Source organism: Argentina anserina, chromosome 6, assembly GCF_933775445.1.
Source record: "Argentina anserina chromosome 6, drPotAnse1.1, whole genome shotgun sequence".
In the NCBI taxonomy this organism is placed as follows: Eukaryota; Viridiplantae; Streptophyta; class Magnoliopsida; order Rosales; family Rosaceae; genus Argentina; species Argentina anserina.
The window spans coordinates 20,298,198-20,324,131 of record NC_065877.1 but is presented as its reverse complement, the minus strand read 5'-3'; the positions used below and the strand labels follow the sequence as shown (position 1 = coordinate 20,324,131).

Genomic DNA, 25,934 nt, shown 5'->3' with positions numbered 1-25,934 from the left:
GACGGTTAAGGAATGCTTTTGAAAAATCAACGGGCGAGATGTGAAAGGATGTTTAATATAAAAGGGTGAAAGGGATAGGATGGCTGTCATTATCGAAAGTTCCAAGTTTTCGAAATCCAAAAACTCTCTCGTTCCCCCCCTTTTGCTCTCGTCTGTTCTCCTTCAAGCTTTGGACGGAAACTCATCGGGATCTTTGTGCGAATCGGTTTTTTCAGGTATGTTTCTGATCGGAATCTCCTTTATACGTCTTGTGGCTTTGGTTGTTTGTTGGTGGATTTGTGGTTATAGGGTAAACCAGTGGTTGTGGGTTTGGGTTCTTCCGGCAAATTGGTAGGTTTTGGGTCTATTTAATCTTTGGATTGGTGTTTTCCTGCAAAGTGGGGTGTTTTTACGGGTGGTGTTGATGAGTTTTCGCCGTTAACTGGGTTTGATGTTCTTCGTGTTCTTCGTGTTCTTCATGTTCTTCGTGTTCTTCATGTTCTTCAAACCTTTTCTTGCGAGGTTCGTAGGATAGATCTAATTAACTTTCTGACTTCTAGTTCTAGGTTGTTCGCCTTTGACTTCGGTGTTGCTTGCTGCGGCGTAATGCCTAGGATAAATATCCTAACTGACAGCGATTCCGCGCCTGCAGAGGGAAGTTGGTCCGCGTCGTCATCCTCTTGGTCGTGGACTAGTGAATTGGAGGCCAACTATTTGGACTTGGTGCGGTGAAGTGGTGGGAACGACTTGCGCCGTGAAAATCGTGCCTCTGTCTTTGTAAGAGTGCTAGCGAATTGGGAAACAAGTGAATCGTCGGGCACCATGGAGTCACGACATGAGGAGGTTGGAGAGAGTGAGGCGAATCTTGCTCCGGGCCAAGATCAAGGAGTTTTGGACCGTATCGCGAGTGCCACGGGGACTAGCACTTCGGGCCCACCACTGAGTCCAGCGCCTGTAAGGCGTTGGCTGGACGGCGGAGTGCAGAGGTCAGAGGTGGAAGAACCACATGGAGCTGACTCCGCCGTGGTGGATGGCTACGTAGAGGAGTTTAAGTTGCCTGCCGCGATCGTTGCCCGTGCAATTCGGCGTGATGAGTTTGGCTCAATGTTGCCTGACGGATACGTGCTGGTTAGTCCTTCCGTACTACGGCTTGGGGTAGAGTTGTCGTTGGATCCGCGCCTGCAGTGTCTTGTGGCGGAGTTTGGCTTGGCTTTTGGTCAAGTCAGCTACAATATGTGGCGAGTCCTTCTCGGTCTCTGCTCGCTCTTCCACCTCTCAGGTTGTTCGTTTCCTACTGCGGCAGAAGTACTTCATTTTTTCAAGGAAGATTATAACCAGCGAAATGGTAACGGAGGGACCGCATGGTTTGTGAGGCGAGATGAGCGTAGTAAGTTCCAAGTGTTGGAGAACTGGCCCACCTCGGAAGCCAACTGGAGGAAAAATAGCTTTGCGAAGGAGGTTGGTGCTGTCGGAGCGGGAAGTCGATCGTGTGAATCGTGTGACATACCTTTGGAGGTGTCAGGGTGAGGACCTAGTCCACGATTTGAACGTACTAACGAACCCGTATCTCCTGTTCGAGCAAGGATTACTCCGTCGCCATCGTAAGTGAAAGTGCTACACTCTCAGTTTTCTATTCGTTGTTTATGGCGTACTAATCTGTTCCTATGTGTACAGCTACGACAATTTCTGTGAATAGGAATTTCGAGAAGTCGGAGCGTATCTGCTACGCGAGATTTTTGCAGCAAGAAGACCCAAACGTGACGCCAGATACCAAAGGGTTAGCTGTGACAACGTTGCGATGCGTGATGTCGAAGAAAGTGGCGGCGTCCACGAAGAAGGTGAATGTACCCGCGAAGCGGGTTGACGATTCCTCGCAGGTCGTGGATCTGCATGTGCCTTCTCATGCAAGCCTGCCCAACGAGCAATGGTTGCCGCGCCGGAGCGATGCAGAAGGAGTAGGTCGCATCGACGTTGATCCTTAGTTGGCTAATCCGGCGGAGTCCCAGGAGGCCGGAAGAAGGTGCAGAGGGCGGGCGCCTCTTCGAGGAAAGCGAAGTCTTCTGCTACTCCCGAAGATGTGGAGGATGTTATGGTATAGGCTCTTCCACCTAAAAGACAGAGGACTACGCAAATGGCGCCTATTACTTTTACGGAATCGCGGGTCTTCGAGGATCTGTCCGCGTTGGACCGAAGTCCTTTGAGCCAACTGGGAGCTCCGGAATTGGAGAAGCTGGTCTTACTCAGCCAGCGTGCCGGGCTCAGAGGGTTACGGCGGCCTGAAGGGTCCGGTCTTGACCTGCGAAGTCCACTCGGTCTGGCTGCAACGAGGGCAGTAAAGATGGTGTTCAACCTGCTCGACGTGGAGCGGGATGCCCTTGAGGCGCAGCGCCATCTCGCCGAAGTGATTGAGCAGGACAACAATCACGCGACAAGGGTCTTACTGCTGGAGAATGACTTGGCCAACGCTAAGGCCAAGTTGGAAAATGCGGTGAACCTCCAGGAGGACCTTCGGCAAGAAGTTGCCCGTCGGGAGGTGGCTGAGTTGCTAGCGCATCAGATGGTCTCGGAGAGAGACGCGGTGCAATCTGCCCTTGCGGAGGCCGAGGAGCTTGTCAGGCGGGTGAGAGAGGAGGCGGAGACTGAAAAGGCCCGCGTAGCGGAGGAAGCTGCATCAAGCGCAGTGACTGCCTTCAAATCATCCGCGGAAATGACCGGGTACCTGGAAGGGTACTACGTCACGGCCGTGGGTGATATGATAGCACAGTTCCAGGAGTAAGAGATGCTGGATCATGCAGACTATGAGGTTCGGCTGGTGGAGAAGGGCTTGGAAGCGCCGCCAATGCCGCATGAGGTGACTTCGCCCTTTTCACAGCCTGCTGCTGCTGCGGAGGCCGAAGTGCAGAGGGAAGATGGTAAGAAAATTTCTGACTCTTCTTCTTCTGGTTTATGTTGTGATAATGACAGGTCTGATTCTAATCCGGAGACCCCTTCTCCTACTCCTCCTTCTCAGAGCATCAGGATGCACAACCGCCGCAAGGCGAATCGGGGCAAGCGGCGGAGCTAGAGGCTGCGAGTACCAGCGATGCAGCCTGAGCAATGTTAGCGTATCAAGCTGTGAGGGAGTAGTAGGATGGGGTGATAAAAGACTTTTAGCGTAGCTGGAGAGCATCCCTCGTCCCCATAGTGTTTCATTTTCATTTTTCTTTATTTTTTACATTTTCCCTTCTGTAATGGCCTTTGTGCCGAACTCGCTATCTTTAATGAATAGAAGTTGTCTTTTGGTCCAAGTGATTTCGTTTATATTATTGTCGTAGCAATGTTATATGATTGTTATCGTATACTTCTGGCTACATGCTTAATGCTATCTTTGTTGTGCGCATAATGAAATAGTTTGTTGAAGGAATTTAATTGCCGTAGTACGCTAGCGTAGTAAGGATCAATGGATTGAAAAATTTCTCATTTCATTGATAGCCTGGCCGTAGCCGTTTTGTACAAAGATAGCTTTGGCAGTGTGCCATAAGTACTTTAACAGTCCGAGTCCCTATGTGTTGCGCTACGCGCGGACCTCTACTTGTAGTAGTACTTAAGCTGTTCCATGTTGCAAGGGTGGGCTAATCTCTTCTATGTACTTGTCCTCTAGGCAGTACGTGTTTGGTGCCACGATTTCGACGACTTTGTATAGTCCGTCCCATCTCGGGCGTAGTCCAGTGACCTTTGCTTGGACCTTATTTAGGACTCAATCGCCTAATTGAAGTGTCCTGCTCTTGACTCTGGAGTTATAGAAGCGTGCCACGCGTTGTTTGTTCAGAATGTTGTGACGGTGCGCTGCGATGTGCTTCTCTTCCAAGAGATCTTTATCAATTTGCATATTTTCCGAATTGGTGTCAGGGTCGAACAACATTGCGTTGGCTGGATTACTTCGATGGGAATGACTACTTCAGTGCCGTATATTAGGCAGAAAGGAGTTTCGCCCGTGGCTTCTGTTGGTGTGGTACGGATTGCCCACAGTACTTCGTCGAGTTTTTCGGGCCAGAGTCCTTTGATCAACTTGTTGGCGGCTTCTACTTGCCCGTTAGTTTTAGGGTGTGCCACGGACGCGAATTTGAGTTTAGTTCCTCTTGTCCGGCACCATGTGATGAGGTGGTCGTTATTGAATTGTGTGCCGTTATCTGTGAGGATAGACTCCGGCGTACCGTGGCGGTAGAAGATGCTGCGTTGCATGAAGTTTTGGACCTTCTCGGTTGTGATGGCGGTCAGGGGCGCGGCCTCGATCCATTTAGAATGATAATCGATGCACACAATGACCCACTTGAATTGGCATTTCCTGGCGGGAAGCGGGCCTATAAGATCCATTCCCCAGAGGCAGTTGATCCACGGGCTGACTATGTAGGATAGCGGTTCTGAGGGTTGGCTTGGTATAAGTCGGTGAATTTGACATTTGTGGCAAGATCTGGCGAGCTCTTATGCATCGGTGGCTAGTGTGGGCCAACAGTATCATGTTCGCAGAGTTTTACCAGCTAATGCGCGGCTTCCGTAGTGGTTGCCGCAATCGCCACTGTGGATTTCGTGCAAGATTTGCCTTCCTTCTTCGACTGTAACGCATCTTAGATCGGCGTTCAGCAGACCTTGGCGGTAGAGCGTGTCATTCCACAAATAGTATCGCACTGCGCGTCTCTTTAGCTGCCTTGCCGTATCCTTGTCTTCTGGTAGCTTGCCGTTACGCTTGAATGCGATGATCTCATCCATCCATGAGGCTTGGTTGCGCTCTATCTGGCATATCTGCTGTAAGGTTTGGGAGATGGAAGGATGGTAGAGAGTTTCAACCCTGGTATCCTTATGGCATTGGTGTGGTTGCGCTGTGGTGACTCTTGCTAAGGAGTCCGCCCTTATGTTACTGGTCCTTGGTATTTGATTGATGTGGTAGAATTCAAATCGTTTTAACAGCGTTGTGGCGTACGCTAGGTAGGCTGCTAATTGCTCATTCTTGGCAGTGAAGGACCCGTTGATTTGATTGACTACGAGCTGAGAGTCGCTAAATACGTTGATACTGGTGGCACCCGTGCTGAGGGCCAACTGTAGTCCTGCAATCAGTGCTTCGTACTCCGCTACATTGTTGGAGGCAGAAAAGTTAAATTTTAGAACATACTCGAGTTAGAGTCCCCCCGGTCCGCATAAGATGATCCTTGCTGCGCTAGATTTGGCGCAGCTGGAGCCATCTACATACAAGTTCCATGGCGAAACTGTGATGGGGTTGATGACATCATCTGGTACCATTTCCGTCGTATCTCGGGGGATCATTACTGTAATAAAATCAGCTACAGCTTGTCCTTTTATGACGGGTCGTGGCTTGTATTCGATGTCGAATTCTGTCAGCTCGATAGCCCACTTCCTGAGTCGCCCGGAGTGTTCTGGATTCTGTAGTACTTGTTTGAGAGGCTGGTTTGTAAGTATGTAGATGCTATGAGCTTGGAAGTAGTGGCGCAATTGTCTAGCTGCTACGATGAGCGCAAGGGCTAACTGTTCCAATGTTGGGTATCTTGTCTCTGGGCCGTTCATGGCCCTGCCTGCGTAGAAGACTGGCAATTCTTTAGTTCCATCACGGCGAACTAAGGCACTGCTGACCGCGGTTATGGATACTACGAGGTAAAGATATAGAGGTTCTCCTGGCTGTGGGGTCGACAGTAATAGTACTGCGGCGAGGTAGTCTTTTAATCCCTGAAAGGCTTCTTGGCAGTCCGGTGTCTATTCGATCAGTTTGCTCTTGGAGCGCCTTAACAGTTTGAAGAATGGCTCACACTTGTCGGTCAGTCTTGATATGAATCGAGATAATGCCACGAGTCTGCCTTGGAAGGCTTCTACGTCCTTCTTGAGTACTGGCTGCGCCATATCAGGATGGCTTGTATCTTTTCAGGATTTGCCTCTATGCCACGTTGACTGACAATGTAGCCCAGGAACTTGTTGTTACGCCGAAAAAACATTTTGCCGGGTTCAATCGCATCTTGTATTTTTTGAGCACATTGAAAATGGTTCGGAGATTGGCTACGTGGTCTTCGGCCTTTATACTCTTGGCCAACATGTCATCGACGTATACCTCAATTTCCCGACCGATGTGCTGGTCAAACATTTGTGTGACGCAACGCACATACGTAGCGCCTGTATTCTTTAACCCGAAGGGCATGACGTTATAACAGTACAAGCCTCTGTCAGTAACGAAGGTCGTAGCTTCCTGATCCGCAGGGTTCATGCGTATCTGATTGTACCCAGAGTAGGCGTCCATCATGCTTAGCAACTCATGACCTGCCGTTTCATCGATTAGGTGGTCGATTCTAGGTAGGGGGAAACTGTCTTTGGGGCATGCCTTGTTTACGTTCTTGTAATCCACACACATTCTCCATTTGCTATTGGCTTTACGGACCATGACACAGTTTGAAATCCACTCAGGTTATTGCACTTCCCGAACGAACTTCATGCCTTTCAATTTGTCTACATCCTGGCGTATTGCCCTTCTTTTTTCGTCGTCGAAGCTTCGACCCTTTTGTTTAATTGGGTGTGCGGAAGGTTTGATGTGCAATTCATGCATGATGATGTCGGGCGAGATGCCGGGCATGTTCTCATAGGACCATGCAAAGACTTCCATGTTGTCACCCAATACACTTGTTAAGTCCTTCTCAATAGTGGGACTAAGAGTTGTGCCGACTTTGATCTTGCGCTCCGGATGGTGCGGAAATGGCGTGATGCTTTTCAAGGAAGATTCGGGATTTGCCGGTGTTTTGGCCTCGTCTAGCGTAGCCTTCTGCTTGCTCTTGCTTTTCGATGTTTCGCCATCTCGTGCATCGACAACCTTGTCGGTCAAGTTCTCTGCGACATGTACTGCTAGGATTTCGTGTCGGTTGCGCGTCCGTCGAAACGCGCGTGTTTGGCAATCTTTTTCTACGGATTGTGAACCCCAGACCTGTCATGTTCCATGCGGAGTTAGGAATTTTATGAGCATCATGTGTCCAGCGATAAAAGTTCGCATCTTGTTAAGTGTAGGTCGACCAATGATCCCGTTGTAGGAACTGTAGGCGTCGACTATGATGAACTTAGCTTCGACGCAAACCGTGCATGGTGCGGTCCCAATGTGTACCGTCATGTAATATGAGCCTAGAGTTTAGGTTACGTCGCCAGAGAAGCTGATTAGCGGTTCGTGGTCCTGCACTAACTTCTTGCCACTACGCTCCATCTTTTCGTAGCATCCCTTGAATAAGACATTGACTGCGGATCCCGTATCGATCATCATCTTCCCTACGTCCCACTGTCCACCCAAGACTGCGTCGATGAGGAAGGCGTCATCATTGGGTAAGGAAATGCCAATTTCCTCTTCCTCAGTGAAGGTGATCTGCTTCCATCATTCCTTCTGTCGCTTGGCGTTTCCTCCTGTGATGGTGTAAACCTGCCTTGGGTGGTTGCTACGGCCGAAGCGCTTTTTTGCTCGGTTAGACATGTTTATCATCGGGGCTCCTCCCTCTATTATGTTGATGCGGCGCAGATTCTCAACTACGGCAACCACGTTCTGCTGTGCCCTTTGCTGCGCCGGGCGAACCCCCGTGTCGCCATTGGCTCTTAGTGTGCGGAGGGTGCGGTAATCATTCGTGTTGTGGCTTCCATTTTCATGAAACCTATACCACTTACCAGTTTCTGCTTCGGTTTGAGGGCGTAGTGATCTTGGTGGTTTCCTCAACGTCCCCTGATGCTTGTGAAAAAAGTCCTCCAAGGTTTCTTCCCTAGGCGGTGTGTGGTCACTACAGCGTCCCATCGCGTTAACTTGGCGAGGATCTCTGTTGTCGCGATGTTCACTGCTAAGTCTCATGTTCTTATCCCGGCCTCTGTGTCGATCGTTGTTGCGCGTGTCACGGTGATTGGCCTGATGCCACTCTCTTTTCCTGCCTTTGCCATGGTCTTCTGTGCCAGGGAAGAACTCGCGCTGGAGGGGGATGGTGTTTGTGTGTACAGATGTCTGCGGCGCAGTGCTTTTGTCTGATGGTACTAGGGTCCACTTTTCCCCGTATGTGACGTATTCTGCCTGAGCATATCGTATTGCCTCAGTCATGATGTCATCATATGTGGCACCGCGCATTCGAGGGTCCACGTTGATATGGAATAGGAAGTTCTCTGACCCCAGTCCTTCCTTGAATGAGGCCAAGGCAAGCGTTTTGTTCAGGTTCCGACATTTGGATGTTGTTGTCTGCCATCGCATGACAAAGGCGCCGAACGTTTCCATGCTTTCTTGCTTTACTTGAAATAGGCCATCAGTTGTGTGGGCTACTCCGGCCATGAGGATGAACCGATTGAGAAATGTTGTGGTCAACTGCGCGAAAGAATCCATTAAGTTTGCCGGTTGTTCGAAGAACCAATTCATAGCGTCCCCATCTAGTGTTTCGCTAAACAGGTGGCATAAGGTGGCGTCGTCGAATTCTCTGCTGGCGGTGACTTTTTTGAAGTTATCGATGTGCCGGAATGGATCGCATTCGCCTGTGTACAGCGTAATTTTTGGGCTCTTGGATTGAGAAGGGGGCACGGTGTTCATTATTCGCGTGGTGAAGGGGCTCGGCCTGGCTGTGAACACTGGTTGGCACCGTGGATTGGCATCCCGTTGTTATATTGCGGTTAGTCGCTGCAATATCAGAGCTAGGGTGGGATCTGTGTTGTGAGCAGTTGTGTGGGGTCTAGAGCGGGAGGTGACGCTCCTGCTCCCTTCCTCACGGTTGCTAATACGCCGTGGTGATGGTGGCCGCTTCTTGGCGAGTTCGGAGGGAGTCAAGTTGATGCTCAAGTGAATTTGTTCTCGGCCTCTATTTTGCGCGCTACCTTCGTGTTGTTATTCGCCATGTAGATGGCTGCGCTCAGCCCGCTCGAGCTGTGCTCGCATCCTGTCGAGCTCGGCTTACAGAGCTATTGGCTTCTTGCGTTCAAGTGCTTTGCGCTACTGGCACTCGGCTAGATCTTTAGCCATGTTTTCCATTCTTGCGGCGGTCGCCGGATCCGGAGTCGCGTTAGTGCTGACGACCGTTCCGGGTGTAGGGGTGAGGATGATAGGGTCGTTGGCGAAAGGTAGGGGTGGTTGAGGCTAATGTCTGTGATGTCTTCGATATGATCGTCTGCCGGAGTGGAGGGGGAGGGATTGACAGTGCCCATGTCGAAGTGTAGTTGTTTTGCTAAGTGCTGCATGTGATTTTTGGTGACTTTTTGTTGCGATTTCCCACAGACGGCGCCAATGTTAACGTAGTGATAATACTCGATTTAGTACGCCGTAGTCCTTGTGGATGAGATACGCCGTACTCCTTGTCTTTTCCTTGTCTCAAGTGACACACGTCGTTAAGGTGGAGACCACGAGGGCGTGGTCTTCGACTCTCCGACGCTCAAGTTAGGATAATGGTAGTTTATGCAGAGTAACGGTGGAAGATGTAGTGTGCTTACCTTGTGAGGTCAAGCGTTTGACCTTTTATTGTTGAGTTGAGGTAGCTCGTTTACCTATCTTTCGGTGTGGGACGAGGTCCGATAAAGGTGTTCTCTGGAGTCTTCTTTGAGATGCGCGTGAGGGCGTGTTCGTAGTCAGTTTGGGCCGTGGGGAGGACCATTGCGTAGCTAGTGCGGCTGGCTCGCTGTTAGTATTGTAAGACTGTGCTATATATTAGCCTTAATGCGCTGATAGTTGTGCTGATTATGGCGGGCATAAGCCTATGCCAACAGCCTTAAACCTAGCATGAATGGTCAACGTATGCAACTGCATGTGGTTATTAAATTGGCCATTTTTGGGTTACATGGGATCCCAATAGTACTACATTGTAAATTTGACATTTAACAATTGGAAAATGAACCTCGGAATGTCAAAATTTAACATCGTTATAATCTCTGGGGTTTCCGGAACGTTTTACCGACGTTTCCAGCCGTTTTGGCCGCCTTCCGGTTCATTTCCGGCAGCACTGCCGGGATCCTGCCAGCGATTCTTGTTGGTTATGAAGTCCGGCCGCCGGTGGTTGATTTCTGATCACCGGCGCGACCGGTTTTCCATCAAGTTTGCTGGTAGTTCTTTGATGTTTTCTCGTTGTTTTCCGAAACATTTCCAACATTCTTTGTTGAAGCGTTTTCTCTCCAAAATTTCATTCGGTTTTGAGTTAGTTGGACATGGTTTTCTTTAAGTCGTTTCATAGCTCAAACAATTTTTATTCTTCAAGTAGTTCTATTGCCATGTGATACATTTGATAGGATTGTACTATTTGTTTTCAATCCTCTTTCTGATAATGTCCTACGGTGTATTGCTTGGAACTGTTCCCCGTGTCACTGACTCTCTTAATTTATTTTGATGATGTCCCGCGGCGAAGTCAAGTGTCTTGTTAATTGCGTAACCACCCACACTATTCTACGGGAGAGGTAGTTGTTTTACGGATCTCGTGCGGAGATTGTATTTTATATATTCGTGCCTTGCTAAGTTTTAAAGGCCATACATGTCAATAATTTTCATCTATATACGTATGTTGAGAATTGAGAGGAATATCTTTGTCAAAAATTCAGAAATTGGTTGCACGCAACCCTGCTACCCCGTAGTTGCCTTGCACAGCTATGTTGCCCTGCAGGTGCCTTGCACGGCCCTGCAGCCCAGCAACCGCGCAGGCCTGCACGGCCTCCTGACAAAACATGTTTAATTAATGACTCTTATTGTCAACCTTCTCATGTGAAGAGTCTAATTGAGCATATTTCATTCTTACAACGTATTTAAGAAGTCATTTGTGGACTTATTCAACCAAGAATGCAGACCTTCTAAGTATTTTATGGTATTGTTGATGCAATGACGCATTGGTCACAAGTCGCTTTGCTTTCCACAAAGAACGCTGCATTTGCTAAGTTTTTAGCTATGATCATCATACTAAGGGTTCACGACCCTTCACATCCTCTCAAATCTATTCGATTGGATACCGTTGGGGATTTCACCTCCAAGACTTTTGATGATTTCATTTTGCATGTCTACTTGGATTGTCGTTGAACATATAATTCCTCATGTTCATTCACATAACGATCTAGCAGAGGCTCGGCCTTGGTTTTGGTACTAACCTACCGGTCTTTGCATGGGGATATGTAATGATGTTGCATGCAGCGACTCTTATTCCTTTCAGACCCACAACTCACCAAGCGTTTAGTGCGTACCAAATGGTTACTGGATATGGTCCCAACATTATTTTAATTAACGCCTATTTGGTGACGTTGTTTATGTGCCTTCATTTTAATATCTCAAACCCCTACACAAGACGATTAAGTATTTTGGTTAGTTATGAATCACTAACACTTGTCCGGTATTTTCCAATTTATAACCGTGGATCGCTATCTTGTGATATTAGCATATGGTCAGTTTGATGAGACATACTTCCCGTCGTTAGGGGAAGATATAGAATGCTCCCATTCCAGTTTTAACGTCAGGAATTGACGTGGCATGACACTATGTCTCAATAAGACTACTCTAGATTAGCAAGAAGTGCAACGCATTATCGTCCTCCATAAAGTCAAAGATTCGATGCTCAATGACTTTACCGATATTGCGAAACAGACGAGATCAATATAAATGATGTGATGTGCCGGTAAGGTTGAAACTTCAGATATGGGAAAATTTCATATGACCTGGTCCTAGCACTGTTGGCACCATCCCTAAAAGTGGGAAGGAAGCCGGCGATGACACCATTGTATGTTGTAGTGTTGTCGGCGCCCGTGGTATTACACCACAAAATAAGGGCGACAAACGCAAAGATGGACTAGTCAGGGTCATAGCTTCGGTCTTGGCTCCTACCTAAGTGAGGGGGAGACCATTATTCTCTAGAATCAAAACCAGAAAGAAGTGAGTTGCGTAGGTATTCCGCCCATCATCAAGAGATATTCTCTGAACATGTGTATCAACTAAGTTTATGTAGGACGCTACAAACTCTTTTTGTTGATGATAGAGAACAAAAAAATATCTCAATTGATCGTATAAGCACGCGCGTATATTAATGGACTGATCTCCCATGGTTGATGATGTATTCGCTTATGCTCTTATTCCATTGTAAAGTATCAACAATGAGCAACTTGACCGAAGTGGAAAAATCAATACAGGCTGAACTAGACTTGTTATGTTAGTCTTTGTTCGTAAATGTAATGAGAAGCTGAAATCATGCGATATTACAAGACTTATGATGCAAACATTGTCTCATTATCCTAGTATTGACTATGATGAGTTATATCATCTCGTAATGGACATAATTGATGTTCGCTACTTAATCAGTAGTAGTGTCCATGAAAACTTATTTGCAGCATATGATAGTGATCATAACATATCTGCAAAGGGATCTTGACACAAATATAAAAGTGTCTAAATGACCTTAATTGCTCAATTATATACCTCCAGACCACATAGAGCTTATGCAATCAGATTGCGACGTTCGAGAGAATGTAGTACAATCGGTTGCAAGAAAATTTACTCATACATGTTCATATGAAAGCCAATTCTAGACTCTCTATTTCGTCTAAGTAAAGTTGATGAAGAGATTCAATGAGTTATAGATTCATACATGTAAGTGTTATTGAGACACTATTGCTTTCGTCATGATGTGATTAACTATGCACCTATGGATCATCATTAGACTTGAATTGTTCCATTGACATGGGTCTAGTTCTGCATTTAGTGAATCAATACATTCTTCCCCACACCAACGCCGCCAGCAGCTCATACACACTAGCGTACGCGTTAGTGTTGTTGTTGACACTAGTAGCATAGAGGATGCGTATGATTCCGTCTCGGACTAGAATCAGTCATTAATTGGTCTATTCCCTCATTCCTTTGTGAAAGACACATTGAATGTGACAAATCAGAATCGGTCCAGTGTCGTAGGTCAACTTCATCGACACCTACACAACAGCTCACTCAATGAAATATAGTGAATTTGGTACCTTGGAAAGGTCTATGTGTCTAATTTCCAGAGACACCAACCATTTGTTCATAGTTATTGTATTGATTGAGTTATGGCCGTTTTAGCAAAGTATGACTGTTCTGTCTGAGAATTTGCAGGTCAATCAACTTCGACAAAGTACTGTGAACTGCTCCGATCAAATCAGGTTGTAAACTTTATGTCATTGGAAATCCACATGTGTCTACTTTCCAGAACATTTTATGGTTCACTGATACCTACTGTGATGAAGAAGTTATTGTCGTTTAAGTGAGTGAAGGACATTCTACCAGAAAATCTGATTTTCATTGCAAACTCTTGTTCTAAGTTGTTATGCAATCTTGTTTCCTAATATCTAAGTTTGGTTAAGTATAGCATGTATGATCTAAAGATATATTACTAGATAAATGATTAATCATAAGTTCTGAGTTGTTATGCAATCTTGTTTCCTAATATCTAAGTTTGGCTAAGTATAGCATGTATGATCTAAGGATATATTACTAGATAAATGATTAATCATAAGCCCAAGACTACTTTTGAGAAGAATGTAATGAACGTTGTATATATTATTCTTCGTACTCCATGATTATGACACTAATAAGGGGGAGTTGTTTCATAAACATCAGGGAGAGTCTACCTCACATGATACTATCAAATGTAGACGGTGTGTTGTGCTCTTTTTCTCCTTCGATCAAGCTTTTGTTTTTCACCTAGAGGTTTTTATTTTGCTTGACAATGTTTTTACTCAGACAACGTTATGTGCACCATGCAACCTAGGCATGCGACACAGTGGGGAGTATTCCAGGAGAATTATTATTTTACTTTTGTGTGTATCTTAGCCTATTTAGGTTTCCTTATTGGAGTAGATTATGTTTTATGTAATAGATATGAATCTCTGATTCATCAGGATACTCTGTATGTAATGCCTATATATAAGTCTCATTATCAATCAATAAAGAGTTCGGCTATGTTCTTTTATGTTGTTATTATTCTCATTTCGTTGCTCCTCCAACATTAACCATTTTATTTTATTATCGCTTTTCCTTGTCAAGCACGTATTAAATTGATAAAATTAAAAATGAAATTACTCATAAACCCAAGTATGAAATTTATAATAATAGTTATGGACCATATAATTAATAAATCAAAATTGAAAAACAGAAAATTATGCTAATGAATGCTAACTTTCCGACTTTACTACTAGGACTTCAAAGCTTTAAAATAACATAATGTAGCTACAAAATTCTCAAATGAATTGCATGATAAACTTCATCTTTTCATCCTCATTATCAAATAAGTTGCAAATATTTTATTATGTGCAAGTGGTTTACTCCTCCATCCATCAACATCACTGTGATGCTGAAAAATGATACTGGAACCACAAAACAGAATCTTATTCGTTGTACATGGTCACAAGTTCACAACTTAATATTCACGTATCACAAAAGATAATACCCTAAGTAAGAGGCTAATAGGCACTAGTTAGTTTTGTAGCAGCACTAAAACCAAAATACATAGCATTAATGATCTCGTTATATGGACAAGCATGTTTGGGAGCTCCAAAGTTAAACATTCTACCGATTAGAAACATTCACAATTAAAGAACAAAATTGGTATATGTTTCATCCTTGCTATAAGACCAGGACTGAAAACCATACTAAGGGTACATGCTAATCAATAGATATCAGAACAAAGAAAGGTAGAGATGGTGTGTAATGGGCTAGTATATACGATGTCTTTAACTTATCACAGATTCATAGGCAAAAATGAATAGGGTTTGTGACAATAATAAATATTACACCAGCAAACTTACTTGGAGTGACCAATTTTAATAAGGTTAGGAAGCTTAATCATGCTGCTTAATCATAAAGTTGTTACCCATTTTGCCACCTACAAAGTAAAGAAGACTTATGTGAGCAGGATCTGCCACCCCATCATATTGAATTGATTATGGTATGTTCTCAAGTACCGTTACTAGTCAAATCTCAATAATATGAATCAGGGACGTGGGCATGTCAATAAAATCCACTATGAAGTTAAAAGCGCACATGATCCATTAAAATAAGGATAAGAATCACCAAGGGAAGCTAAAACAACACACATGTGAAATTACATGAAGTATTCAAAGCTAACATCAATTATGTACGTTCAATCATTCCGGCACGTTTATTCCAAATTCAAGTTGACTCAACATTCACAATGAAAAGGATTAATTGTTTGTAGAGTTAATCTACATTATTCATTTCCATATGTTTCAGCATCCTATAAATTACACTACTTCAATACAAGAGTGTAAAATTGACATATTTACCAAGAGGGGCGGAACTAGGATTGAAAAGTGGGTAGGGCTAGTTTTAGTCCAATTTTTTTTATATAAAACTAAATACCTAAAGAATATGTAAATTATATGTTGTAACTAAAGAAAGATAATGAGAAAAAATGGGGAGATAATAGAAATAAATTAATATAGAGTTTAGAGATAGAAAATAGTAGACAAAATTGTAAAGTATAAGGATAGAGAATTTTTTTTGAAATGGAAAAAGAACCGGGAAGGAAGAGGAAGAAGAAGAAAAAATGAAAAAAACAATATAGAGTTTTTTTTTGTCAATATATATATAGTTTAAAGATAGACAATAGTAGACAACGTTGTAAAATATAAGACATTAAGGATAGAGAAAAAATTTTGAAAGAGAAAAGAACTGTGAAGGAAGAGGAAGAAGAAACAAAAGGAATGAAAAAAGCAAAAAAACTCTATAGTAGACAAAGAACAGGAAAAACTGGGAATGAAGAGGAAGAAGAAGAAAAATGAAAGAAAAAAACAGAATGAGAGGGGTGGGAATTGAACCCAGTACCACTTGGTAGGACTAAATTTAAATTGACAATTAGCCAACTCAACTAACTCAAACATGTGCACATATGACATATATACTAGATAATATTTACAGGTGTTTTTCGGTAGGGCTATAGCCCTACTAGCCTTCCATGTGGTTCCGCCCCTGTTTACCAGTCATCTAAATTCAATAGCATAAGTTTTTCAGGCCTCCTAAAAATGACATCCGTTTGAACAATTTAGACGAAAATGATACCTCCAAAGTACAATTGATCTAAAATCCACAAATGGAGCCCCAATACGCTACTAACAATCAAATTACTGAACAGACAAAGGGTGCCACTTAATTAAACTACATTGACAGAAGGACATCAATTTCAACTACATTGAGATAGGGAGGTTATTAGAAGATAAAGGAACACAGGAACTTGCCACAGATATGTAACCACAAGAACTCAAATCTCAATTAATCCAAATTTCATACCACACATAAGAGACGAGGACCCATCAAATTAGAGAGAAATTAGTTGAATGTCCTACCGACAATGGCAGATCGAAAAAGACAAATAAGAGTTATCTATGAAGTAAATTTTACCTGAAAAATCCCCGACGGTTGGAGACAATTGAAAATGGCCGTCGATGGCCGGAAATTCCTTCGGTGGAAGAGAGAAGAGAGAAGTCACAGAGGAGATGAAGCTGCAGTGTTGTCGCCATGTTTGCGAAATCAATCTAGATATATTTTAATGACATCTTTTTAATAGGATTTAAAATCTTAGTTAGATAAAAGGTGTTGCTAAATGTAACCATTAAATTTCTTAACATACCCAACCCTATTATTTTGTGTTCAATATTCCCAATTTACCATCTGAAAAATACACCCCAGCAAAATGGTTGTTGATTTCATAAATAAAATAAACCCCTGTAAACTTCTTGATCATGAACTTTGTTGTTTGATCTTGATCAGGTAACCTAGGTAAAAAAGTTGTTCTTCAAATTCATAAGAATTTTGTGAGATGGATCATTGATCATCCACCCAGCAAACTTCTTCTCAATCTCAGATAAGGGATTGTTCATCCCTCAAACTAATGCCTTCATCGAGGGAAAAAGATATATAATTGTAAACATATATTTCATAGGTACCTATTTCATATGTAGTCGTAACCCCATTAATTAGGTCATTCATACACTAGTGTTAAGAATCATGTAATACAATTTTCAGAGACTCGTATGAAAGACTTGATTGAGAAACAAATGATTGTTTATATCAATTAAACTTGACGGTGTTGGTGCATGAGTGGATAATCTCATCCCTCTTATCCAAATTGTTTCTGGGTTCTTCAAGGATTGCCCCTCTCTGCTCTCTCCGCTTGACCTTAAAGGTTTGTAGGGTATGTGTAATCACAAGTTCTTTTTATCGTTTTCTTGTTCTTTGAGGAAAGACAAAATTGGAAATTAAGGGGTAATGTTATTTTGCTGAGTGTGTGAAGAAATTTGTTGGGTACATTTAGCAACACCTTTTAATTTTTCAGGTCCAACTATATCGGGGCCTCCAGACATACTTGAAGTCAGATTGGCAAACTTAAATTCTATCCGGCCTTATATCCTGGAAAAAAAAACACAGCCCTAAGGACATCTCACCACCAGTATGTCACTATGTCTCACGGTTCTCACCATGATACATTCTTTTGAATCCACCTTCTTACAATCCAATGTACACATGTCCTGTTACTGTTAGGAATCGGCCAGCTTGGAAGTCCTTCAGCTTTCCGTTTTTAATTGCTTCAAACAAATGAGCATAGTCATCGTCACCATCATAGGTCTCCGTTGTGAATGTGGCCGACGATGATCCTCCAATTAATGAATTTTCCCGATGCGTGTTGATTTCCATCAGAATTTTCTGGCTGCACATGAATACCCTTTCCCTGTCGACGCGGGACATCCTCTCATTATCAGACATTTTCCCTACCTTTCTTGCATTTGCTGCCATAGATTTCGTTCAATGTAAAAGGGTGAGTCTTATTGTCTTATATATAACTATGTCCCGACCGGATTTAACTCCTTATACTTAGAAAAAAAAAAAAGGAATCCCAAGTCAAATAGGAAACAAAAACCAAAATCAATCTATCAGGAGAATCCTAAATCTAACCGGAAGCAGAGGAGACGTTAAAGTACTTAATTAAAACTCTAAAACTATAATACATAATAGATGATGGTTAGAACAGTGAGATGTAACACAATGTTTTCTCGCAACAAGCTCTAGTACATTTGCCTCACAAAACAAAGCAAGGCAAACCGCAAAATCTTCATTTTTTCAACAACTATCCAAAAAACCAAATCCTTTTAGTAACAGAGGCACTTGGATAACCTACTTTTTCAATTCATTTCTAATTTCTTAGTCCTGAAGGATGTATATAATGTCCACCAAACCAAACTCATAAAAGGAACACTTCAAATGACCACAAACATTATGAACAATATAAGCGGAAACTAAGATACTAAATAGTCTAGCAGTCATTGATTAACAACTCTTAACAATTCTATCACTAACTGCAATGAGTGATAAAATTCGAATTGCAATCCTGAAAAATTCTGTTGAGCTCCACATTGTCTCATCAGGTACCGAAAAGGTCTACCGAAAGCTGTCTCCTAATTGATGGTTCAAACCTGCTACTGCCTGACCTAAATTACCTAACAACCCTCTGTTCGTTACGAATATCACAGATCAACCACTAGCCAACAACTCAGAGAGGCCGCGTTGCCAAACGCCAAAACTCCCATCCAAAACGCTTTCCGGTGTTGCAGGAAATTAACTGAAAACGAAAAACAGACGCACGCAAATTGTAAGAACCCAAAAACAATCCAGAACGACATGAAACGATGGCGTTTTGAAAGCTCATTACCGATTAGAGTCCGACGAAACACAGACCAAAGCTAGAGCGTCGCCGCCGCCTCCATCACCGTCGCATTGCGAACTCTTCCTCTGCCTCTTACCCGCCGCATCACCGCTCTCCTGACGAGTCCGTTTCTTCCTCCTCTGCAACGCTTTCTTCACCGGCGCCTCAGCCTTTCCCTGAAATTTAGCACCGGAAGCGCCGCAGCAGTCCACTGCCACAGCGACGGCGTCGTTTCGTTGAGACGAGCACACTGTTTCGATGGCGGTGACGGCGCACTCCTTCCAGCTCAGAACGTTGAGGTCCGCGACGACGTCGTCGAGTGAAGCGTTGGCCGCCGGCGAGATGTAGTCGCCGAGCGTGGAGCGGGTGGGCTCCACCAGGTCCATCGTGCTCACGGCGTCGCTCATAACTTTCTGGAGAGCCGAAAATGGTCAAAAAACAAAGTCACAGAGAAAGCTAAGCCAAATTGATTGGAAGATTACAGAGAGAGTGAAAACGGAGAAGGAAATTAGACCTTGTGAACTCTGTGAAGCTTTTTGTAACCGTGCATGCTGATGAGCTGTAGAACAGAAATTGGTAGAAGGATGAGTTGAAATTTGAAGGTAAAGAGTGGAAATTAGGAAGAAGTGTGAGTAAGGAATTGAAGGAGAAGAAGAGGAAGAGGGAACAACCTGGTTGAGGTGAGCGACGGTGAGGTGGAGGTGGGAGCGAGACTGGAGGAGGAGGAGGTAGTCTTCCAGAGACATCTTCTCGCTTTGCCTTTTCATCTTCGCCATTCTTCTTCTTCTTCACTCAACTTTACCAATTTCTTTTTCTTTCTGTGCGTGTCTCTCTATGCTGCTTGCTTTTATATGTGGAATTTGGGATCCGCATCGGGTTTGACAGTTTATTATTTTAATATTTTATTTTTTAATATTTAGGATTGTTGATGCTTTCGGGTTTCCATTTCTCGTTTAAGGCCGTAAAACTTATAAAAATTACTACAGGAAGCCTGTAAATCATTCAATTTTCTAGTAAATATTCTATCTCGATCTAGTCCTGGTCTAATGATGAACAAAGTGAGCTATATAACAAACAGAGCGAAACAATAATACACGAAGCACATACTTCGGTTTCCGACCATCATACTTTGCTCCATGCATTTAGTATTGAACGCATAATCGCCTATATAAACAGAGAGGACCTAATGTCCCTATGAAACAAGAACAAAGCTCGAAGCTCCAACATATGATCTACCATGGCAGCAGAGAAAGTAGGAGGCATTGTGAAGAAGAAAGGCCACGACCAAGGCGTAAGGTTAGCCATGTCAACCCTACAACCGTTCGAACTTCCACAAGGAGTTCTTCCACTGGCCGATGATGTCGTGGAAGTCGGATTCGCGGAGAGCACCAGATAAATGTGGATCGTGCAAGCCAAGAAAGTCGAGCATGAGTTCAAGATGATCAGCCGGCTGGTAATGGGCTACGTCGAGAAGAAAAGGATCAGGAAACTCAAGGGAGTGAAGGCCAAGGAGCTCATGCTCTGGCCTCCGGTGAGTGAGATCACATGATGAGCCACCCACAGGCAACCGACGCAAGATTCACTTTAATTTGCCAAGACATTAAGACATTCCCAGTTGAGGCATTTAATTGGCTTAATTTGTATGTAGGTCTTCATATACGTACGTACATACAAGTCGTGCACACATTGATGTACTTGTTCAATCCCATACTACTACATATGTGGCCATTTGGGTACATTGAATACTAGGGGTTAGGTCAACCTAACTATACAGCTTTGGGTTAGGTTAGGGGTCAAGGTTAAGTCAAGGAACAATGCTTCCCATAATTTGGTAACTCAAAAACCAGCTGAGAGGAAAATGAAGTGTTTATATTTGAATAATAATGATGTAACATGATAAGCATTACACAGATTATTGCCACTAACCAGCAACATCTTCCCCTTTTTCTCTGTCCAAAATTCTCAGACAGAGAGACAATATGATTGAGCTATACACTTTCCCAGCTACTTTTACTCAAAATGGACACTTAATAGTTAATTTGAGGCTGGCAATTGAAACAACCAATGGAATCCAAAGGCTGGAATTAAACTAGAGATGAAATTAAATGAATAATGATCATATATAAAATTCCACAAATGTGGACTAACAAGCTATTTGAATATTTCTTTTGAGTATTTCTCTCTTGCAGGATTTCTCTGCCTTAAAAAGTATGAAACAATTGAGTAGCTGATTATGTCACAGGTGAAAAATGGTAATCCTAGTATGATATGAATGATGGTAAACACCAGGAAAATTACCATATAAATACGAGGAGAGACCAGAAATGGGTGCTTGCTAGAAACTGGTTCTCACTGAATCCTCTAAGAACTGGTGGCTTGGGCGGACCATCTCCTTCACCTTTTCACCATTCTTGTAAATTTTAAATGTTGGAACAGATCTTATGCTCTCAGCTTTTGCTATGGCTATGCTCTCCTCCACATCCACCTTCAAACAAAACAACATTTACTTTACGAATCTGGGGAACACAGATGATGTGAATATGCGAAGCAATATGAGGGATATCTGCCTTTTGAAAATAACGCAAAAGGTTGAATTCATCCTGCAAGAGAAATCAAAGGCAAAGACCCTACTATCTCTTGAAGCGTCCACAACAAATCTCAGATGCGATTGCATGACTGCAGTCAATCTTAAAGTGGGAAAACATAAACAAATACCTACCTTAAAAAATTTCACAGATGGATATCTAACACAAAGCATATTTATGAATGGGGATAGTTCTTCGCACTGCTCATTGGATGCAACTTTGAAGTGAATGACAGCAACACCTGAAATTTCAAACTTCAATTCGACTAGAATCACGAGATAGTTGGAATTGGTTGAATAACAAACTAGTAAAAGCTGTTCAAACTCACCAGATGATGATATTGCAGCTTTAAACTTGGTTAAACTAGAAACTTCTTCCACTTCACCACCAGACTTTACATAATGAAGTTCCTCCCCACGGAACTTCTTCAATGCCACTCGAGCCTGGTGAAGAGATTCAACAACCTCATTGTCTCCAGGAAGTTCCCTCCTCAAGATCTCATAATCTCTCACTGCCTCTGCCCATCGTTCTAACTATAAAATTTCACAAAAGAAATGCTGATGATCACATATATATCAACAGATGAAAATTTTAAAAGGAAATAACTTTCCAAATCAGATGTATGTATGTATGAAGGAAAAGTTACCTTTGCATTTGACACAGCCCTTCTAAGAAGGGCTTTGGTGTAATGAGGCTGAATCTTGAGCGCTTGGTTACAGTCTTCAACAGACTGTTCCCATTGTCCAAGCTTAGACCAGCAAACTGCTCTATTGCAGTATAGAACAGAATTGGAATTATCATACTTGAGTCCCTCCCCATAAGCAGCGCAGGCTTCAGCAAACCTTCCAGAACTAAAAAGATCGTTACCTTGAGACCGAGCTTTTGCAACCATCTTTACATTATTTGATACCCTTGTAACTTCAACATTACTGTAATCAATTACACCCGCCTTCTCTACAGCTGCTACTGCATTCTCAAACCTGCGAGAAATCTACTATCCTTTATCACTAACTCTAAAAGTCAAAGTTGATATGCATTATAAGTTTCTGATATGGAGCTTACCTTCCAAATGCCATTTCAACCTGAGCCCTGACATAGAGTACATAAGCTTCAACAAGCATGCCATATAACTTGGTTTGCAAGCAGGAAGAAGGGTAATATTCAAACTTGGGTATGTTTGATAGGATGGATTCTGCATCTTCGAGTTTATGGAGCTTCAACAGAGCTTCTACCTTGGACGCTACAAGCTGTAATTTGATCTTAGTCAGTTCAAGAAACTTGGAAACTTTGCCTACATCAATTTGGAAGATCTAGTGACTTCAGACGAGGTTCAACCTGAGGAGAGGATTCAGCTCCCATTTCTATAGCTGCCTCTGATTCCCTTAGCACACTCTTCCAGTCACCAAGCTTACGGGCATCTGAACATTGTTTCAGATGCTTCTCCATTGACTTCAACTTCTGCAACTCAGACTGTTCTGGCCTTTGTCCAGGAAAAGAGAAGTGCTTGGAGGCATTTTCAGCTAGCCCAAAACTGTAAAATATTTTAAGTTAGACTGACTAAGATGACTCTGAATTAGATCAAATGAGAGTCGAAAGACAAATAAACTGAAGAAAATTCATACTATTCCAGAACGCAAATGGAAGGGCAACAAAGCTATAAACTGTATACTTGAATCCATCAAGGAATAACCTTTGAAATTATCAGACTTGAAACTGAGTAAACTAAAAGTTCAACAATGCAAAACAAGCATTCAAAACATCAACAATCCAGAAATTCGAAGCATGATACAACAGAAACATAAGAAGCTCAAGTCTACAGCACAGAAGAACAAAAAGAAGCCAACAGCTTTCTCCACTCAGATGTTAATGTCCAAGATCAACCCAACAACAATATAAAACTGAAACAAACAAACAAACCCAGAGACAAGTTCTCCAAATCCAATGCACCAACACCAATATCAAAACAAAGGTTATATCAAAACTAAACGCACCAATCACACTCATCCAGAACACGATATAAAAACAAATACATTTTCGGATTTTCCCTCAAAAGCATCATCATTCCAACCAAATGTTCCAATCCCAATTTCCCACTCACCGAAGATATAGCGAACCAAGACGTTGATGCGCCCTCCCATAACCAGGGTCCAACCTGACAGCCTCCTCACACTCCCTCACGGCCTCGGCCAGCCGCCCCAGCGCAGTCAATGCCGCCGCCCTGTTACTCCGGTAAGCAGCGTTCTCCGGAGACAAAGACACTGCCCGATCATACATTGTCAATGCCTCAGCAAAATGGCCCTTCCTGTACAGCTCATTCCCAGCTTTCTTCACCTCCTCCGGATCAGCAGCACTCCCCGATTGCCTCTTAACCGTCACTGCCTCCCCCTGCAAGTTGCCGCCGACATCCGATTTTGAATTCCCCCGAACAATGCTGCCGTGTCCGTAGTTTCCGCACCCCGAACCCAACACATCTGTCTTGTTGCTGGCCCTACAGACAATTCCGGACTTGGCTATTTTCCCGGAGGGGCATATATTGCCGCTGGGAAACACAGTTCCTCCGCTGGTTGAACTCGAAGATGTAGACGAATTAGTTGCTGTATTATTTCCACCAGCACTACTGTTGCCACTGATCCCGGTGAAAGTCTTACCGGAGTAGATCAACGGCGGGCCGGCGGAGACCGATCTCCGATGCGCCGGCCTCCAATTTGGAGGCGTGGTGACGGATCGGACGCTCTCAGAAGCTCCCGAGGAGACAGTAAGCTCGCCGGAGTGGTTGTTGGGTGTGCCGTCCGATCTTCTCCCCAACTGCGTCTTGCTGGAAACCGAACCGGAAGAGCCTGAACTGGAGCTCGAACTCGTGGCGCCACCGCCATTGTTGTTTACGCCATTCACCGAGCTCCTGGTCATTAACGGCGAGACAGGCGAGCCCAGATCGAGGTCTTTGGAATCGGGCTTGTTCTTACTACCCTCATTGCTGTTGCTGCAACTCACTGAGTCACGGAAACGGGCCGTGAGCGAGTCGAAACCCAGTTCCTGGGGGGATTTTCCTGTCTGGGGCATTTTAGTTTGAACTAGTTTGTATGTCTCAGCTTGACAGACAAAACTCGGAGAGTTGAGATTCGGGTGGTCTGGGTTTAGTCCTGGGTTGAATGCTGGCTAGCATTCAAGAATGTGAGTGGCCTAAACTAATGGAAGAGGAAAGAAAACGAAAGCAGAGATGGGGAAAGTACAGAGAGAGCAGTGAAGAAGAAGAAGAAGAAGAAGAAGAAGAAGGGGATGGGGATCCCGTGATGTAAAAGGAGCAAGCAAAGAATGACCGACTGGAAGGAGAGAGATTTTTTTTTTATCTCACCTCCTTTTTGTCTTTTTTTGCGGTAAATAATTACAAGGCTTTGTTTACCGTGGCTGAGTTGTCTTTACCGCCACCCAGCTAGAGGCTTTTTTCTAGGGGTGGGCATAAAAAACGGAAATCATGATCCCGTCCCGAAATTCATAGGGACGGGACGGGACGGAGGTCTAAAAACGTTCGTCCCGTCCCGATTCCGTCCCGTTTCATAATAGTGGGACGGGACGTGGGACGAATAATTTATATCCCGCTTCGTCCCGTCTCGTCCCACCTTTAATGAAAACTTAAAAATTCTTATATATTTGTATTAAAATGAAACTAATTTATGTTCTTAATAACTCCAAAATTATTTCAACTCAAATAATAATGCTAAATTATAATATTTTGAACATAATATGTATTTTTTTGTTAAAATTTCATTATTAAATGTTACTTTGTGAATGAAAAAGTAAAAATATAGGTTTTTATTTAACTTCATAAAAAGTTGGGATTTGTCCCGTCCCGTCCCGATCCCGTCCCGTCCCAACCGGGATTAATCCCGAGTGGGATGCATTCTTAAAAACCCTCGTCCCGTCCCGATCCCGTCCCGATTCAAAAGAGTGGGACGGGACGTGGGATGAGCCCCGTCCCGTCCCATCCCGTCCCGTGCCCACCCCTACTTTTTTCTCTCTGATTTTTTACTATGATTAACAAAAATTATGGTTAACCATCATTACAATTTACGTGTTTAATTCTGATTACATCCACTGCTGAATTACCGTTTTTTATATCCGTTTCCTCTTGCGGTATTTAAAAACTGCATTCCCTCCTTTAGTAAAAGAGGTAAATAATTTGAATCGATACTCGCGGGGTAAATTTTGTAATTGCTTTATTTGCTTACATACTAGGTGAATATTACAGTGCCACTCTTGGACAAAGTTATAATGTGCTACTAGTGCTAGACACTCATAATTTGATGCTCGTCATTCAAAAAGAGAATAAGCAATCATAAAAGTAAGCATAGGAATCAGGTAAAAAAAAATTAGGTTCCTTATTCAATAGTTTGATATTGATAATTAAGTACAAACTTGAAATTAGGCTAAAGCCAAACCCTAGCCAAATTTAGATTATTAGGGCTAGTTCAAGGCCTAACAGACGATGACCACAACCTACCTCGACCCACAACACCTCCAAACTCCGGCAACTGCTGCCAAAGCCCGCCACCGCAATCACCACACAACTTAAAAACCTACCATTAACACTACTACTGCCATTTGAACACGTCCACCAACTCTAGGTGTCTTGAGCCACAACCCCACCATCATTGTGCCTGGATTCGATTTATAGCCTCGCCCCTCTAGAGTCAACTTAGAA

At 43.4% G+C, this 25,934-nt stretch overlaps 2 protein-coding genes across 2 annotated transcripts; both read right to left on the bottom strand.

The window, feature by feature from the left end:
* Positions 1–18,178: 18,178 nt before the first annotated feature.
* Positions 18,179–19,448, bottom strand: LOC126799960 (uncharacterized). Its single transcript, XM_050527221.1, has 4 exons — positions 19,322–19,448; positions 19,165–19,209; positions 18,657–19,063; positions 18,179–18,566 (listed from the first exon to the last, which is right to left on the bottom strand). The coding sequence occupies exons 1-4, from the start codon at positions 19,424–19,426 to the stop codon at positions 18,563–18,565; spliced, it is 561 nt and encodes a 186-aa protein (XP_050383178.1). The 5' UTR covers positions 19,427–19,448; the 3' UTR covers positions 18,179–18,562.
* Positions 19,449–20,702: 1,254 nt separating this feature from the next.
* Positions 20,703–24,493, bottom strand: LOC126797859 (inactive TPR repeat-containing thioredoxin TTL3-like). Its single transcript, XM_050524599.1, has 7 exons — positions 23,334–24,493; positions 22,571–22,766; positions 22,298–22,482; positions 21,882–22,215; positions 21,564–21,768; positions 21,370–21,476; positions 20,703–21,135 (listed from the first exon to the last, which is right to left on the bottom strand). Exons 1-7 carry the CDS (start codon positions 24,293–24,295, stop codon positions 20,986–20,988), a joined length of 2,139 nt encoding a protein of 712 aa, XP_050380556.1. The 5' UTR covers positions 24,296–24,493; the 3' UTR covers positions 20,703–20,985.
* Between the last annotated feature and the right edge of the window lie 1,441 nt (positions 24,494–25,934).